The sequence below is a fragment of the Xiphias gladius genome, chromosome 7 (assembly GCF_016859285.1).
Source record: "Xiphias gladius isolate SHS-SW01 ecotype Sanya breed wild chromosome 7, ASM1685928v1, whole genome shotgun sequence".
Lineage (NCBI taxonomy): Eukaryota > Metazoa > Chordata > Actinopteri > Istiophoriformes > Xiphiidae > Xiphias > Xiphias gladius.
Genome location: NC_053406.1, coordinates 26,306,481 through 26,324,643, shown reverse-complemented (window position 1 = coordinate 26,324,643; position 18,163 = coordinate 26,306,481). Strand labels below are relative to the sequence as shown.

Below are 18,163 nucleotides of genomic sequence, written 5' to 3'. Positions count from 1 at the left end.
TGGGCGTGGAAACCCAAGCTTCGTTTTTCTTGATTTTTCCGTCCATTTCAGTTCGTCGTCACTACCACCATCCTTTTTAACCGGGACAACATGGCTACTGCAGCGAGCCGTTATTACAGCGAAGACGGCAGGGCAACGAAAAGACAGAAAACCGACGGAATGGCCACGGTAAGTCGGTTTTGTGGGAGCCACGCAGGAGATTAGTTCAACTTGCCTAGCAGACACACTCGGCTCGGTTGCAGGCTTCTTTGTGGAGTTTAATTCATTCAGATACGTGTTGGCATTAAAAAAAAAAAGTCACGACGCGTCACAAGTCGTTAAATCCGTGTGTGAGCGAAGGGTTGTCGTTCATAACTCTTTTTATGAGCGTTGTCAGTTCAGCGTCGCATATTAGCGAGGCTAACTAGGACACACGCCGACACATGAACCGTACATGGTGTCTGTACCGTGCGGTCTGACTGGGATCGTTATCAGGGCGGTTTTTTTCCGCGGCCGGGCCTCGCATGAGCCCGGCTTTGTTCTAGCACCGCGAACGTTAGCAGCTTGCTAGCCGCGAGCTACACACCGTGATCAGAGGACCGACCGGCAGCAAAAGCAGCCGCTGCTCCGCTAATGGCGTCTCGTACCGCTGCTTTGTGCGGAGTGACGACTCTATTCATGTTGTTCGTGCACGTTTGATTAAAGCAGCGTGTCTTAAATTAGGGGAGAAAAAACGCGGATTAAATTAAACACGAAACGTTAAACAACACGCGCATCGCTGTAATTAGCCGCCCCCTCCCCCAGCTACTGCCCCGAGTCACCCGAGGTTAATTAGTGTTTTTATTACGGGCGAACTTGACACAAATACCGAGCAAGAGTAAGTGACACAATCACTTGATTCTGAGAATAACAGAATTCATCTCTTCCTATGTTGGTTTATATGGCAGGCACAGTGCCCACTGATCAACCAAAAAATTAAAAGAAAGACACTAACATCAGAACAAATCCTCTTATAAAAGGCGCACACGCGACGTAATAAATATGCACAAAATAATACGTGAGAATTTACATTTCTTCTATATCCAACAAGTGAGCAGCAGTGGTGCTTCCTTGAATATAAAACTGTGTAAAGTGCAAATTATAGGCAGAGTTGTAAACGCATTTCCCGATTTATAAAACTGGACCAAGGATTTATTTTTAGGCCTACATGTGCAAAACAGTTGAGCAAGAATAATAACGAAAAACCTGCATCAGCATATAAGGGTGTCAAAACGATGCATTATGTACATTTCACACACTACAAATAGCCGGTGAATCAACTAATTCAATCTCAAAAAACACAATCAGAGGTCAGATCAGCGAGCAGTCCTCCTTTTTTTCTTTTTTTTTCTTAAACTGCAAGAAATATCCGAGGACTGTCCTAGACAGATAAGGAGGCAGCAGAGAAGGAACATCTTGTGCCACACTTTAGATAAGTACACGGCACCATTGAACATGTTTTGCCAATTTTGTGTGTTTCTGTGACACAGGGATACGAGGATCCACACAAGACCCTTCCGTCTGTGGTGGTGCATGTCCGGGGGCTGGTGGATGGTGTTACAGAAGCTGACCTTGTGGAGGCTTTGCAAGAATTTGGAGCAATCAGGTGGAGAAAACAAACTTCATATTTGCCAAAATATGTTAAAAGATTTAAAATAAAACACTTCATTTTTACATTGCAGATTAATAACTTTGTTGTCCATTATCTGGATTTCAACACAGGCCAAGGTTCGGTTCATTTTGGATCTAGTTTGGTGGCGAATTGTAACCTTTTTACCTGGAGGATATGGAGTTTAGAATAAGAGTTTGACAGGCAACTAGCTGCTAATTTGGTCTAGTTGTGTTCACGGTGTCTGCTTTTATGTCTAACCCCTGCGTTACTGTTGTTTTTAGCTATGTGGTGGTGATGCCCAAGAAGCGTCAGGCACTGGTGGAGTACGAAGACATGAACGGATCATCCACAGCCGTAACCTACGCTGCAGACAACCAGGTTTACATCGCCGGACACCCAGCCTTTATCAACTACTCCACGAGCCAGAAGATCTCCAGACCGGGAGACTCTGATGACTCCAGAAGTGTCAACAATGTTCTTCTGCTCACCATCATGAACCCCATCTACCCCATCACCACGGTAAATGCAAAGATTTGGGCTACGACACTTTGCCGTGTGGTTTCGTCTCTGGGTTTTAATTCCGACTGGGTAATGGCCCTGGTGTTAGTTAACATCTGCAGGGCAGCAGTGAGTCCCAGCCTGAACAACTGACAAGCGTGTTTTTGAAATGTAAGTACTAAATGCACAATAGGCTGCTAATGCTAAAGTTTTAATTTTAGCTTGTATTTTCTGTCCTACTACTCTGCTGCCCCTGGAGTTGAAATCATGTTTGGCAAGCTGAAGTATTTTTTTAATGACATGACTACTATCATGCTGTCAACCGCTCGAAATGCAGCAATCATCAAACATTAGCCAGTCCCGGCTTCTCTATTGGGAGGATTTGCTGCTTTTCTGTTTTATTGTGGTCTATTACTGAGCTGCAACTAACGATTATTTTCATTATCAATCAGCATGTTTTTTTCTTGTTGTTGTTTCTTTAAATGTGGCCATTACAGTGAGAAAAAAGTCTGGGGAAAAAAACTGATGTGCGTAAGGAAACAAAATCGTGTCTCAATCAAATCGTGAGATGCGCATAGATTCCCAGCTGCACTTGAAGTGTTCATAGCAAACTAAGACACGTCTACCCAATTTTTCCCTCTCACACCGAGGTCAGATTTAAATGCTACAGTTTTTGTGCCCGCTGTGATTTAACATTGAGCTGTTTCTGTGTAGAATGTATATATTTATTTATTTCAACTCTGCACATGTTCACAGGACGTCCTCTACACTATCTGCAACAACTGTGGGCCCGTCCAGAGAATCGTCATCTTCCGGAAGAACGGCGTCCAGGCGATGGTTGAATATCCTTTTCCATTTCCCACGGGTGCTGTCTGACATGGGGTCCCACTCTGATTGTGACTGCGTCGTGTTGCCTACCGGTGTGTTTCCTCAACATTGTATGAACAGAGCGGTGGTTGGTGCAATGTTAAGCTGTAACGCCTGTTCCTGGGTACAGACAAACCTGTTCTAGAACCTGTAGGCGGATTTCATAGATGCCCATTATAAAAGCAGTCAAAGTTAAATGGTTACTGGCTGGAAGTGCACATCCACCTTTTTATTAATGAATGAATGAATTAATTAATTAAAGCAGTTGCTGGGTGCACAGGAAACAAAACCCTGCACTTTGCCAAGGAAGCACATTTTAAAATCCCTGTAGAATTAAACACGAACTACGAACAACATGGCCGTGTGCAGCTATTTTTTTTTAACTGTTTAGTGGCTCCCGGTAGGCCGCATTATCGTTCATTCATAAAGGTAGCCATGTACTTCCTGTCTTGTCCTTAACCCAGTCATCACGTTTGACTCTGTGCAAAGCGCCCAGCGGGCCAAGGCATCACTCAACGGTGCAGACATCTACTCCGGCTGCTGCACGCTGAAGATCGAGTACGCCAAGGTATTACTGCAACGCACGACACTACCAGTGTTCATACACAAAAAGGGCGTAGTGAGCACACAGCAGCGTGAATAGCTGAACAACAGAATGCAAAGCAACACCACAGCCCTGCTGGGAGTACTGGCTTTCTGAGTTGACCTAACACCCAAAATAAAAATGAATAGTTATGGTTTGTAACGTGTCTTCATGCTTGTATTCGTATGAATTGTATCTCTTCAGCCCACTCGCCTGAATGTGTTCAAGAACGACCAGGACACCTGGGACTACACAAACCCCAATCTGGGAAGTCCAGGTAAAACCTCAAACACCCAAACACACTCCCAAGCGTTTGCTGAGCGTCACACACGCGTTGTAGCTGAGAAGCCTGATACTGTCAAGCGCCCTTATTGCCACTGTGGGGAGTTTCAACAAGCAGGCTACTGGGAAGATGGAAGCAACACCCTTCACTGATAATGCTACTAAACAGATGAATTATAAATTGTGTCCAGTATACTACTACAGCATTGTGGGAAGAACTCCAGTGGCATTATGACTGAAGTGTTGCTTTGACTCTTACTCTAAAACTTCTCAATACACACTATGGTCAGGGTTCGTAAGAAGGAGTGAAAAAGTTTGAGAAAAATCATGGACATGATGTGAAGAATATTCAGGTTAGGTGGCTCATGACAATCCAACTGTGAAATCCTTGTCTTGCGAAATTAGTGGGCATCAATTTTAGCGTGAGAACCAGAAATGTGAAGAACGGCCCAAGTACTTTAAAGCTAAAGATGGAGGACGCTGCTGTGTGGTGGGAATGGCAGCAACACATTTGCAGACAGAAAAACGTTACATTGCTCACAAGCGAATATCAGCGAAAATTATATATATATATATATGGGGACGGGCTACAATTTATGGAAATCTGCATCCTGTGTCAGCCACTGAGCTGTAATTACTGCAGAAATTAACTTCCTGGTAAATTTGCTGCCGGTAATGATGCACTGGCTGTACATTCAGTAGTTGGACACATACCATGTATATGTAGCATTTTACCACGGGTTGGACAGTGTTAAGAAATCACCAGTGTGAAATCCTTAAAGAGGAATTTATCCACTACTTTTTGTACATGTTCTTAGTCTTCAGTGTTTACTATTTTAAAAGGTTTGCGTGATCACAATGCTGCTAAATCTTTAATCTGTTTCACAGGAGATTTTCTGTCAGTGGAATAATTCAGAGGTAGATTTATTATTTAAGTATCTTATCGTATTCACAAAAGACTAGAGAACTGAAACCGTTTGCAAAACGAACACACTCTTGTATATAACTCGGTAACCTCATTAAGATTGAGACCTAATACAGCACAGACAAAAGCTGTAGGGAAGAGTCAAGTATTAATTCTCTGCAGGGGATAAATGAGACTGAATCCGGATTAGTGACACTTTTAGTCCATGTAGGTCCAGTGAATTTAAGTTTTCTGTACGTTACAAAAACAGCCCTTAGACAGAGGACAGACGTGCTGTTTTTTGTCGGAGACACAGTTGAGTGACGGCTGTTTTTATTAGCTCTGAAGATCCCCCACACACACACACACACACACACATATTTCTTCTTCATTGTCGCGAAGACGCAAACCTGTTGTGTGCAAAGTTTTGTTTTGCCAGCATTTGCTGTTCCTGCCTTCCGTACCACACCTGTCAGCTTGCGAGGTTTTTGGAATCCCCCGGGTGGAAAGAAGTTCAAACTGGTAGCTCTATTTCTAATTTTTAACAGCCAACAAGTATTTCAACTTTCAATTTTCAAATCACTGGAAAGCAAATTTTCTTTTCACCAAGACTGATCCTGGTCTTTTCCACTGTCATCTAACTTCCACCATCAGATTCTCCCACTTAGTTGTATTTTATTTTAAACCTGATAGAAAAAATCAAACAGATGGCCAAAGCCACGGTGAAGCACTTCCCTGACCTGTGACTGACGGTCAGAGAGTCCGTCTCTGTACAGCCAGAAGAGGTTTGATGTCAAATGGAAAGTGGTTCTGACAAAGACCAGTTGGTCAAACTAGTGTCAGCCTCATCTGAGAGTCATATTAAGTAGCAGAGAAAAGTGAGGACAGAGGCATGGACCAGCATCAGTAAAAAGGCTGCGTCTGCAGCATCATGTAACTCTTTATCCCCTCCTGATAAATCAGTGATCTCAAATCTCAATCAATTTAAAAAAAACAAACAAAAAAAACATGCACAGGTCAGGACTTGTGCTAAGAGGGTGAGGCAGAATACATGCTGACAACATCACCACTCAGCAACCACCATCTCCAGTATCCACTTCTTCAGTGAGGACACAACCACTTTCATACAGAGGGCCAAATGTCCCCCGAGATACAAGGGGACATAAGCTACAAGACACCACCCATTCAACATGATGACGTAGGACTGATATACCACTCATTCCTCATCTCCGCATTCCAGCACAAGAGCCGCGAAGACAACGCACACTTCCGGGGGGTGGGGAGTTTTTGGGCACTGAGCTACACTTGGTCCCCCCCCCATTCCCCCTTCTTCCTTTCTTAACCATTTTGAGACACAAGCGAATGACACATTGAAGCAGGCCAAAGCTTGCATCTACAAACCCCCACTGTCTACACCAAATGGAGACTGATACCAGCGAAGACACAGCATCCACCCAAACAGAAGTAGTGACAGGCATCTCTCAGTACAGCAGATGATGCACACTGATACTAACCAGTCGACCAAGATCACATTTTTTTTTAAAAGACTTGGCCCTCCCTGTATTGTTACGGGCCGCATTGCTCGTCACGCTTGTCGACATGAAAACAAAAACATTCGAGCAACACACCGACACTCGCTGATGCCGTACCAACTGATCCAATAGATGACTCACACCTCCGAACCAAGCTGTAGCCAGTCACACTGGAGTCAACACAAGACAACTGATGAAGACAAGACACTGCTGACAACACCATCAAGCACACTCAGAGCCAAGTCAGGCCCATTTTTGGTTTTACCCCTTATGTGTTTCCTCCCACATGGAATTCAGCTTTTCTCTCTTGCTCTTTCTCCTCATCTCCTCATCTTTTCCTCCCTCTGATTTTCTTACTACATTGCATCCCTGTTAAGCTATCCCTTTTTTGAGTGCAGCTTTTTTTTTTTTTCCTAAATATTTTTAAAGTCTCTAGAACCTGTGTAATGCCTTCCATGTGATGCAGGTTTGGCAATTTGCGGCTAAGAGGAGCCAGCTTCCCAACTGAAATGTGCTCTATGGCAGCCTCAAGGCCTACCCGTGGGCAGTAAGCGGACTATTCCAAAATGGAACAAAAAGGATGGAAACGCCAGCGAAACAGCCAACTGCCCCACCCCTCCAGTGGGCGTTTCAACTTGATAAAACCAGGAATCGGTCCTGAAGTGGAGAGTTGTTTCCCCAAAAGAGGAAATGGATAAGAGTATGGGATGAAATGAGTTGAGTGGAGAGTGGTGGGACTACTGCTGCAAATGTCTTCCTCCCACTGTTTGTAAGCATGCAGTAAGTAAATCGAGACCCTCCTCAGGGAACATAACTGCACAGCACCACATGACCCCAAAGCCCAGCACCCAACATCGCCACACAAGACTGACATGACTCAGATTTTCTCCTCATACAGGCCTAATCTTTCTTTTTCTGGCAGAGGGTGATGGTTGTGGTTCTGTCGGAGCCTGCGTTTCTCTTGTCACTCAAACCTGCTGTGTGTTTGTTCGCTATGTCTCGTCGCTCCCTCCGTTGGCAGTTTCCAGCCATCAGGAATCTCATCTATGTTTGTGGTACCCCGGATTTATGTGATAGTTTCTTTGGGAATGAAATCATGTTTTTAATCTGATCTGGGGAAAATGATTGTGAACTTGACCCATGACCGACCCTGGTTTTTATTTTTATTTTATTTTTTTTAATTATTCTTTTTTTTTTTTTTGGACTAAGCGTAACATAACCTGGAAAGCCAGGACAGCTTATCATCCACTAGCCACAGTGGCTGCTGGTGTCCAAAATTTACAAGCTGCTTTAGATATTGTCGTTGCCAAATTTTCTAGAAACTGCAAGAGCCTGGTTGGTCACCTGCTGAGGTACCAAGGCGGCCGCATTTCATAATTAATTTTTTGTCCGCATTATCCTGAAATACTTCCGTATGAAGGCATACAGCCTTGTCATGAGTGGTTTTACTGCACTCTTCTGACATTTAACTGGGGTAATTTCATATTTGCCCTTTTTTATAATTTAAAAAAATGTACCTTTTTGATTAACCTGGCTTCCATTCTGATTGTGTATGATTATTGTGTACCTGTACAGATGGTGATGCAGATGGCAATGGGAGCAATGCAGGTGTGTGTGAGCGTACAAACTTTATTTTTAAACTTAGCCATTTGTGATACTTATCCAGAGTGATTTTGTTTGAGATCTTTACCCTCTTCATTTCCTAGATCATCAGCATCCACCTCATCTTTGCCATTACCCCCTGTTCCAATTTATATGCTAAAGGTTTACCATTGTGGATGTTGTCGGGTTAAAAGGGTGTGTGTTTTAGGAGCATTTCCTTAAAACCTAATATTGGTCTCGCCATTTGTTACATTCCCATGACTCCCTCCCCATTTCCCTTGACTAATTTTTAATACAGATCAATGTCAATCACTAAAATAACTTCAGCCACTTGGTTTGTCTGTTGTAGCCTGCCCGGAGTGTAATTGGGGGGGGGGGGGCGTATACATCTGTGCTGGTATGGCCCTTAGAGACGAGCTGAATCAATCTTTGAATGCATGTGTCTGTCTCCAGTACTACTTTGCTTTAAATCCTTTTTATAAAGTTCCGCTGACAGATCATTTATCAACTTTATGGTTGTGCAGTCTGAGGCAGATTTTCGTGACTGTGTCAGTTTAACGCACATTTTAAAATGCTCAGACATCCCATTGTCATGTAGAGATTGCTGTCAGCCTTGTTTACAGTCTATTCTTGTCATATTTATGTCACTTTTTTTTTCTTTCTCTACCTTTTTCTCCTCCTCCTTTTTGTCTTCCTGTTCTTATAGAAGATGTCAATGCCAACCCCAACAAGCGCCAGAGACAGCCTGCTCTGCTGGGCGACCACCCTCCAGAGTATGGTAAGGCTCTCACGCCCCTGGGGAACAAGAAAACAAAATGAGACAAACATTAGTGCACAAAATACTGTGCATGTCTCTCTTAATGACTGAAAGCTTCAAACGACTGCTTCTGCTTATTACGTGGCCTATTTTCTATGTAGACAATCTAGACTGTTTAACTTGATGTATTTAGGTTAAAAAAAACGTTTTTTAAATGGTTCCTCCACGCAGTGGCAGTTAAGTGGTGCTGTGTTGTCATTTTTAACTGTATTACACACACATGCTGTATTTATGACACAGGGACCAAGTCATTTTCTACAACCAGAGACAGCGTTTCAAAGTAAAATCACACTCTTGCATTGACCTGGCCTCGCTTGATTGGCAGTTTTTTCTGTTCTCTCACTCACTGCCTCCGTTATTCAGGTGGGGGTTACCATGGCTACGACGAGAGCTACGGATCCCCACCCTATGAGGGTCGGCGTATGGGTCCACCAATGAGAGGGCGTGGGGGAAGGAGCTATGGGCCGGGCTACGGACCTCCTCCCCCTCCTCCTGGCGAGTATGGTGCCCACGCTGATTCTCCAGTGGTCATGGTGTACGGACTGGATCCTCTGAAGATGAACGCAGACCGTGTTTTCAATATCTTTTGTCTCTATGGCAACGTAGAGCGGGTCAGTTTCTGACAGTAGACGTGTCTACTTTTGCTGTAAAATGTGACAATTAGACTAAGACGAGGAATTGTCTGCTGAAAATGGCTCTTAACAGTTGGAATTGAAACCAAAGTCAGTTTTTCACGTATGGTTGGAGCTTTTCTCTATTTAGGAAACAGAAAATGTTTACTGAGAGCGCAGCCATCCATAACTACACAGCCTAGCTCCAAACTTCCATTTCACACCTGACAACATGTATGAACAAAAGCCTGGCCGGCGCTGCCGCTTTTTACAGAAAACTGCTCAATCCTGTCTTGTGACACTATCCGCAGGTGAAGTTCATGAAGAGTAAGCCTGGGGCAGCCATGGTGGAAATGGGAGACTGCTATGCAGTGGATCGTGCGATTACTCATCTCAACAACAACTTTCTCTTTGGACAGAAACTGAATGTGTGGTGAGTTCACCCTGTCCAGTTCCAAAAACATTTCTGTTGTCCAGGAGAAGTGAGCTATGCCGCAAAGGAGAAAAGTAAAGCCAAACGAGACAAATTCAGGATATTCTATAGCCAAACCAACGGATCCAGAAGGAAGAAATAACTTGATTTAACTTTAGTGTTACTGAAGCATTGTACAGAGTTCAAGCCGTACAGTTTAATGCACCCCTCCCCAAATACAACCCATTTGTAGGGCAGTAGAAATGTCAGTGCTCCCGCCACTCCTGGTTTCTCTCCTAACTACCACATGAAAATAATTGTAAAATATGTAATTATCCCTCCCTGCAGTGTGTCCAAGCAGCAAGCCATCGTGCCTGGTCAGTGCTATGAGCTTGACGATGGTACGAGCAGTTTCAAGGACTTCCACGGCTCCAGGAACAATCGCTTCACCTCGCCAGAACAGGCAGCCAAAAATCGCATCCAGCACCCGAGCAATGTGTTGCACTTCTTCAACGCTCAGCCAGACGTCACGCCAGAGGTCTTCTCTCAGGTCTGTAGACAGGAAGAAGAAATACGATGTGGAGGAAGAACTAATTTCACTTAAAATTGACCCACAACCACCAGCATCTTCTTGTTTAATTAAACTGGCAACAGGACGAAAACATTTCCTACCACCACTGATTTGGATTTTATTGCATTGTAATATATAGTATGTAAGGCCAATCAAAGTATTTTTAAAAATGTACTAGAATAACCATGTTGCAAGCTCTGACTACCAGAATAGAAGTGTTTTAAAGTGCTGTTGTGCACACAGTCCCTAATAAATGTTGTGCTCTTTACAGATTTGTGATGAGATTGGCGTCAAGTGCCCCGTCAATGTCAAAATGTTCACAGGAAAAAGTAAGCTGCTTTGATTCTGCTTTTATAGATGCACATTTGTTTTTGAGCAAAAAAAATGATAGTCAACATCACATGTGGCTGTTGTGACGTCTGGAATCACTTCATAGTAATAAAAGCAACATGACACATTTTTCAACCAAAAGTAGCGTAACCACCTGACTCAAGAACTTTGACTTTAGTTTTAGAATTGAGCAGTTTAAGAAAACCAGCCGTCAAACTCAACACAGACGAACGTTTAAACCGGGAAAACAATGAATCTCGAAATACCTCCAGAATCCTCATGCGGGATGCAGTGATATTTCTGTACGTTTGACCCCTCTAACCACCAGGCGGTGCAGCTCCCAGTGACCGCAGTGCTTCAGGTCTGCTAGAGTGGGAGTCCATCAATGACGCCATGGAGGCCCTGGCCATGATGAACCACTACCAGATGAAAAATGCAGGTATGTGTAAATTGTTTCTCCTGTGGTGCACAGAATCCTGAATTTAGAAGTGCTGTTGCTGATTTTACACATAATCAAGATGTTCTTGCAGTTATGACACTTGGAGACTGGAGTAACTTGGACAGGAGCAAAATTATGCTCAAATGTAAACAGTCACTGGCTTAAATAAACAAAGTCACTCAGGAAAGACTGATTCATTGAAAGGGGTCGTGTTCGTTGTTGCCTAACTTTCAGTCTCTTCTCTCTCTCTCTCTCTCTAGCTGGTCCTTACCCCTACACCCTCAAACTGTGCTTCTCAACCGTTCAGCATGCCAACTGAACGCACCCATTTTAGCCAGGAAGACGAAGATTGGTCCGCCATTCCCATGTTCACATGTACTTAGATGATGACTGCTTGCAACACATCTGGGAAAAGTTTATTTTCAAAAACACTTGAAAATACTGTGAAATATTACCGTTCACACTGCGATTGATCGCTGAAGTGCAAACTCCTTATATTTGGTATATTAAGCAGACTTAACCAGTGCTAATAAGCATTTAAAATTTTTGATATTTGTGCCCCAGGTGTAGTTTATAGAGTATCAGTACTTGTGTGTCTTCGATATTAAGTTGTCCTTTTTACTTTTTGTATTATAAAGTAACCTGACATGTGAGGAAGCATATTTGAGAGACTTGGGTTTTAAGCTCAGGTGGTGCAGTGGACAACATGGTTTTGTAAAAGAGTTGTCTTTTGAAAATTTTATTATAGCTCCCTTTTTTTCCCCCTTCTTTTTATTTTAATTGCTGCCTATTCAGTTCTGCGTCTCCGTGTCTGATATGCAGATGGAGAATTGTTTTGTTCTAAGAAAATAAAACAAATCAATTTCAAGTTGTTTATTGTGCTATCCTTCTGAATTTACTGTCTTTCGTTAAGTGTGTTTCTGTTTATCAGTGTTTTAAACAGTCTTAAGTTAAAGTTAACTGTATTCCGACCAAACCCTGTTCAATTGACCTGGAAGAAGACCGGACCAGGGCCTTGGTATTTGGTGGTGGGCTACCAAGACCTTAACTGTGGCAGTGGGTGCCCAGTCCACCATCCATACTGATTTTAAACAAATTTTGAGTATGTCAAGTCAAAATGTATTTATATAGCACATTTACTACAACCAAAGTGCTGAACAGGCTTGAAATACCAGAATGAACAAATATAAATTATAAAGCGTGTTCAAACTCAGACCAGACGGCGCGCACACTAAATTCGGTCAACTACGCATGTGACGGACAGAAATGAATAAGCTGCTCCGTTTTTGAAAAAATGAATCACCGCTGCTCGATGCAGCTGGTTCGCTCTGTCCACCTTGATCTGCACTCACTGATGTCACGCAAAATCTGGTGTGTGTGTGTGTGTGTGTGTGTGTGTGTATATATATCTGGTAACAAATGTATTGTGCTTTGTCCCTGTTAAATAAACAAATAAATATGGAGGTTAAACCATAGGTCACCCATATGGCATTTTAATAGTATCCCTTGTCACACATAGGAACTTCATTAAGACAACAATTACTGGAGTATGTGTATGAGCTGATTAGATTGATCTGATAACACTTAATTAAATCGTGACTGGATCCAACAGGATGTTGAGTGTTTCTGTACAGACTGAAGGCTGCTGGAAAGTGTCCATCCGGTCAAACCAGCTTCAGAAAGATCTTGGAAAAGGGTAGTGATTTGCGACACAGTCCGTTTAAACTGTGCAACACTGAACCATAGACAGTTTGAATGAACTGGTGACACTGTAACGACTGACTGTGTTTAAGGAATAAAATCGAATCAACTCACAAAAACAAAACAGAGAACTAATCAGTGTACAAATCATGTAACATGCTTTAAGGCAACTTATATCTGAATCATAAACAAATCGAAATATTGATTAACATTTTACGTGAACAAAGCTGCCATATCAAGGTGCATGGGTATTTAGTTATCTTCTACATGTAGATGGGGGTGCACCGTTCCTGGAGATACTGCAATACCAGGTCGATGCGTGGAGTGGACGGAGCAAGCCCCTATTCCATCTCCCTGCTCCAAAAAGCAATTTAATATATGGTCCCCGGGTAGGGGACGTATCAGATATTAAACTGATAAGAACAGATACTACACTTGATCTTAGCCAAAAGGCCGAGAAGCGATAACGGGAAAGGGTCGCAGGGAACGAGCCCATTCTCCGCACAGGCCCGGTCACTGAGAGGTCCGACGGTTAATGATGTGTTTAGGCGACACTCGGTAAAACACAAAGCAAGTTCAATGAACGTTTTTACCTGTGAAATACCCTGCAAACACACAACATCTTTCTGGATTTATTTCAACGGAAAAAATAACCCAGGCATTTATAATGCAGTGCTCGGCTCGTCCTGGTCACTTGGTAAGCTCTCATCCGGTGACAATAGAAACCATCAGAAACTGAGATCTAATTCACAGCCTCGATAGAAACAAAGCTGCAGCAGGCAAAGACCGGGAGCCCATGTTGGCAAATGTTGCCGACGTTAAATATACAACAAATCTAAGGGAGTTGTGGGGGAAAGAAATATAACGTGTTTTACTACGCGACAACAACATTTGAGCCATAACAGAGTTTATCAACATTAACTCTGTACATAATACATTCATTCACTGTCGACTTTGACAAGATTTCAAAATAGGTCATCAGGATAATCAGTAAACTGAAGTGAACAATAATATATTGTCAGATTCTTCTTCACTGACTGACAATATTGATAATATTATCAGGTGAATCGCGTTTGCTTCTTAAACGACGTTACTGATTCCTACTTTAATAGACACTGAAAAAGTTTAAGCACATTCAAAATCAAAGTTGAAAGGACATTGAGCTTGAATGAAGCTACTTGTAAACTGACATTTTGACTTTTGAAAGATCAGCAAATTTTCTTTTCCACATCTAATCAGGGGAGAGCGCGAACGCAGTCCCCCACTACCACAAATTATGCAGTCGAGATTCCCACATTTGGGGAATTCGCAGGGGTCAGCACAACCGGAGTGCAATGGCTGAGCCTCGCCCTGGGTGAACCACCTTCTTGATCATGGTATCTCCCCTGCCAGGTAAGTATGAGTTGTACAGCTCACACGCAGGGCAGCCTTTCACACACAAACTGGCTGACCGATGGTGCAGACAATCTACACATTGACACAACCACAGGCGACAGGGGGCTGTGGATCTGCAGGAAATCAATACACACCAAACACTTTGACCCAACGGCTGACAAAGATTATTTTTACATTTTATTAGATACAGTGCGCTTATATTTCCCATCATGCAATGCGGTATTTCCACACCAAAGGCTGAGCTCACATCATCTAGTGGATCTATTTGACCTCCTAAAACTGAGAAACGGCCCAACTGCAAGTTCAAGTGAGCCAAAGCTAAATCAGACTGCAACAAATGTTGTTTCATGTACATTTGAAATTCAGAGAAAAGAATAAAAACTCACAAAGCACGTTTTTCTCACATTACAACCACTTCCTGTTAGTGATGGTCAACTGCCAGTCTTGCTACTGCCACCTATTGTTCTGGAGTGGGAACAACACTGTGTCTTCAACACATTTATCTACGTTTCTCTAAATTGTAACTCACAGCGAGAAAAATGATTTAGATATTAACAGAAAATGAAGTGCACACAGTGTGTTTACCTTTTCTTTTCATCAGGCTGGGAAACAGCAGCAGCAGAAAAGATGCAGAGTGGATTTTCACTTGTGGAGAATGAGCCGTTTCAAAATAAACTGAAATGAAGCAAAGCAACACTATCAAACAAGGAAAGTTTGACAACTTGCCAAGATATTTTTTTTCTTATTCTGTCAGATGTGGAAAGGACTTTGAATACAGCACATTTCCTTTTCTGTTTGTGTCACTCATCAGTTACTAGTTTGAGCCATTTACAATCACATGCATGTCACCACTTTGCAGCTGGTAAAACGAGGATTAGACAGAATTCATACGAATCAACCCACCAAACAACAGTCAACTACTTGTTGTCTTAATGATTATTTATTTTCTACATGTAAAGGGGGGGTGCACCGTTCCTGGAGATACTGCAATACCAGGTCGATGCGTGGAGTGGACGGAGCAAGCCCCTATTCCATCTCCTGCTCAAAAATCAATTTAATATATGGTCCCCGGTAGGGGACGTATCAGATATTAAACTGATAAGAACAGATACTACACTTGATCTTAGCCAAAAGGCCGAGAAGCGATAACGGGAGAGGGTCGCAGGGAACGAGCCCATTCTCCGCACAGGCCCGGTCACTGAGAGGTCCGACGGTTAATGATGTGTTTAGGCGACACTCGGTAAAACACAAAGCAAGTTCAATGAACGTTTTACCTGTGAAATACCCTGCAAACACACAACATCTTTCTGGATTTATTTCAACGGAAAAATAACCCAGGCATTTATAATGCAGTGCCTGGGCTCGTCCTGGTCACTTGGTAAGCTCTCATCCGGTGACAATAGAAACCATCAGAAACTGAGATCTAATTCACAGCCTCGATAGAAACAAAGCTGCAGCAGGCAAAGACCGGGAGCCCATGTTGGCAAATGTTGCCGACGTTAAATATACAACAAATCTAAGGGAGTTGTGGGGGAAAGAAATATAACGTGTTTTACTACGCGACAACAACATTTGAGCCATAACAGAGTTTATCAACATTAACTCTGTACATAATACATTCATTCACTGTCGACTTTGACAAGATTTCAAAATAGGTCATCAGGATAATCAGTAAACTGAAGTGAACAATAATATATTGTCAGATTCTTCTTCACTGACTGACAATATTGATAATATTATCAGGTGAATCGCGTTTGCTTCTTAAACGACGTTACTGATTCCTACTTTAATAGACACTGAAAAAGTTTAAGCACATTCAAAATCAAAGTTGAAAGGACATTGAGCTTGAATGAAGCTACTTGTAAACTGACATTTTGACTTTTGAAAGATCAGCAAATTTTCTTTTCCACATCTAATCAGGGGAGAGCGCGAACGCAGTCCCCCACTACCACAAATTATGCAGTCGAGATTCCCACATTTGGGGAATTCGCAGGGGTCAGCACAACCGGAGTGCAATGGCTGAGCCTCGCCCTGGGTGAACCACCTTCTTGATCATGGTATCTCCCCTGCCAGGTAAGTATGAGTTGTACAGCTCACACGCAGGGCAGCCTTTCACACACAAACCGGGCTGACCGATGGTGCAGACAATCTACACATTGACACAACCACAGGCGACAGGGGGCTGTGGATCTGCAGGAAATCAATACACACCAAACACTTTGACCCAACGGCTGACAAAGATTATTTTTACATTTTATTAGATACAGTGCGCTTATATTTCCCATCATGCAATGCGGTATTTCCACACCAAAGGCTGAGCTCACATCATCTAGTGGATCTATTTGACCTCCTAAAACTGAGAAACGGCCCAACTGCAAGTTCAAGTGAGCCAAAGCTAAATCAGACTGCAACAAATGTTGTTTCATGTACATTTGAAATTCAGAGAAAAGAATAAAAACTCACAAAGCACGTTTTTCTCACATTACAACCACTTCCTGTTAGTGATGGTCAACTGCCAGTCTTGCTACTGCCACCTATTGTTCTGGAGTGGGAACAACACTGTGTCTTCAACACATTTATCTACGTTTCTCTAAATTGTAACTCACAGCGAGAAAAAATGATTTAGATATTAACAGAAAATGAAGTGCACACAGTGTGTTTACCTTTTCTTTTCATCAGGCTGGGAAACAGCAGCAGCAGAAAAGATGCAGAGTGGATTTTCACTTGTGGAGAATGAGCCGTTTCAAAATAAACTGAAATGAAGCAAAGCAACACTATCAAACAAGGAAAGTTTGACAACTTGCCAAGATATTTTTTTTTCTTATTCTGTCAGATGTGGAAAGGACTTTGAATACAGCACATTTCCTTTTCTGTTTGTGTCACTCATCAGTTACTAGTTTGAGCCATTTACAATCACATGCATGTCACCACTTTGCAGCTGGTAAAACGAGGATTAGACAGAATTCATACGAATCAACCCACCAAACAACAGTCAACTACTTGTTGTCTTAATGATTATTTATTTTCTACATGTAAAGGGGGGGTGCACCGTTCCTGGAGATACTGCAATACCAGGTCGATGCGTGGAGTGGACGGAGCAAGCCCCTATTCCATCTCCCTGCTCCAAAAATCAATTTAATATATGGTCCCCGGGTAGGGGACGTATCAGATATTAAACTGATAAGAACAGATACTACACTTGATCTTAGCCAAAAGGCCGAGAAGCGATAACGGGAGAGGGTCGCAGGGAACGAGCCCATTCTCCGCACAGGCCCGGTCACTGAGAGGTCCGAGTGTCCGCTCGGGTACCGACACGGCCCGATGAGGCAGAAACAAAAACACAACACACGAAGCCGAGGAAACGGGAAATGTGAAAGAAACCGTGTAGTTTCAATGAAGTAAACGTTGATGCACAAGGAGCTTCCCGCCGCTTCCTGGTCATGTGACACGATCTCGTCCAATAAGAATCAAAAACGTAACGCGATTTATTTTTTCTTTTTTTAAATTAATGATATAATTTCTATTTATTATATTTTAAACAACATCTAATGTATTAGTTGGCAGTTTTCACACTTTAAGTAATAACGTGGATTCAAAATTTGTGTAAATCCCGATTAACAAAACCTCAGATTACATCTAATAATAATCGATGACACAAACAGGGGGCAGGTCCGTGGACAAGCCGTGAGGATAATTGGATCGATCTATTTAACAACAGCAGCAGCACTCTCACTCAACCATGACGGAGACAAGTCACTGTTTATAGAGTGTTGACGGCGCAAGGCCTCGATATCACACTAGAATACTGACAATAAGTGCGACTTTAATGGGAATATCGATGTTTACCACATGTGGTTATGGGAAATAGACGTTTCTAAACAGATGTGAAACATCCTAGAAAAGTGAAGCACAACTTCCTCTCCCAGTTTGACATCATTGTGAACAATCAACACATTTCATACAAAAAAAACCCAACCACCACCAAACAA

General features: G+C 42.6%; 1 protein-coding gene, 1 long non-coding RNA gene and 5 other non-coding genes across 8 annotated transcripts; 1 reads left to right on the top strand and 6 right to left on the bottom strand.

Annotated features, from left to right (window-relative positions):
• The first annotated feature begins 32 nt into the window (after window positions 1-32).
• On the top strand, window positions 33-11,946 carry LOC120791851 (heterogeneous nuclear ribonucleoprotein L-like). 2 transcript variants are annotated; one of them, XM_040130618.1, is made up of 14 exons: window positions 33-168; window positions 1,509-1,624; window positions 1,912-2,149; window positions 2,885-2,970; window positions 3,467-3,563; window positions 3,783-3,855; window positions 7,872-7,904; window positions 8,608-8,676; window positions 9,079-9,326; window positions 9,638-9,759; window positions 10,087-10,288; window positions 10,581-10,638; window positions 10,968-11,078; window positions 11,339-11,946. In XM_040130618.1, the coding sequence occupies exons 1-14, from the start codon at window positions 91-93 to the stop codon at window positions 11,395-11,397; spliced, it is 1,590 nt and encodes a 529-aa protein (XP_039986552.1). In that variant the 5' UTR covers window positions 33-90; the 3' UTR covers window positions 11,398-11,946. The 2 variants fall into 2 exon arrangements, with proteins under 2 accessions (XP_039986552.1, XP_039986551.1); XM_040130617.1 differs by having other exon boundaries at window positions 34-168; window positions 8,605-8,676.
• A 1,107-nt stretch (window positions 11,947-13,053) lies between these two features.
• Window positions 13,054-13,244, bottom strand: LOC120792591. Its single transcript, XR_005707853.1, has one exon. It is a non-coding gene; the product is annotated as a U2 spliceosomal RNA (small nuclear RNA).
• Window positions 13,245-14,015: 771 nt separating this feature from the next.
• Window positions 14,016-14,179, bottom strand: LOC120792590. The gene has a single exon (XR_005707852.1). It is a non-coding gene; the product is annotated as a U1 spliceosomal RNA (small nuclear RNA).
• A 105-nt stretch (window positions 14,180-14,284) lies between these two features.
• LOC120792050 lies at window positions 14,285-17,030 on the bottom strand. The gene is made up of 3 exons (XR_005707778.1): window positions 16,838-17,030; window positions 14,760-14,849; window positions 14,285-14,639 (listed from the first exon to the last, which is right to left on the bottom strand). It is a non-coding gene; the product is annotated as an uncharacterized LOC120792050 (long non-coding RNA).
• On the bottom strand, window positions 15,134-15,321 carry LOC120792597. Its single transcript, XR_005707859.1, has one exon. It is a non-coding gene; the product is annotated as a U2 spliceosomal RNA (small nuclear RNA).
• LOC120792579 lies at window positions 16,092-16,255 on the bottom strand. Its single transcript, XR_005707841.1, has one exon. It is a non-coding gene; the product is annotated as a U1 spliceosomal RNA (small nuclear RNA).
• A 182-nt stretch (window positions 17,031-17,212) lies between the features above and the next one.
• Window positions 17,213-17,403, bottom strand: LOC120792589. Its single transcript, XR_005707851.1, has one exon. It is a non-coding gene; the product is annotated as a U2 spliceosomal RNA (small nuclear RNA).
• Window positions 17,404-18,163: the final 760 nt, after the last annotated feature.

Bases quoted from the DNA above. Each gene is read 5' to 3' on its own strand.
- LOC120791851 (XM_040130617.1), top strand. From the start codon at position 91: ATGGCTACTGCAGCGAGCCGTTATTACAGCGAAGACGGCAGGGCAACG. The intron at 1,625-1,911 runs GTGGAGAAAACA...TGTTGTTTTTAG, and splicing joins CAAGAATTTGGAGCAATCAG to CTATGTGGTGGTGATGCCCA. The intron at 2,971-3,466 runs ATATCCTTTTCC...CCCAGTCATCAC, and splicing joins GGCGTCCAGGCGATGGTTGA to GTTTGACTCTGTGCAAAGCG.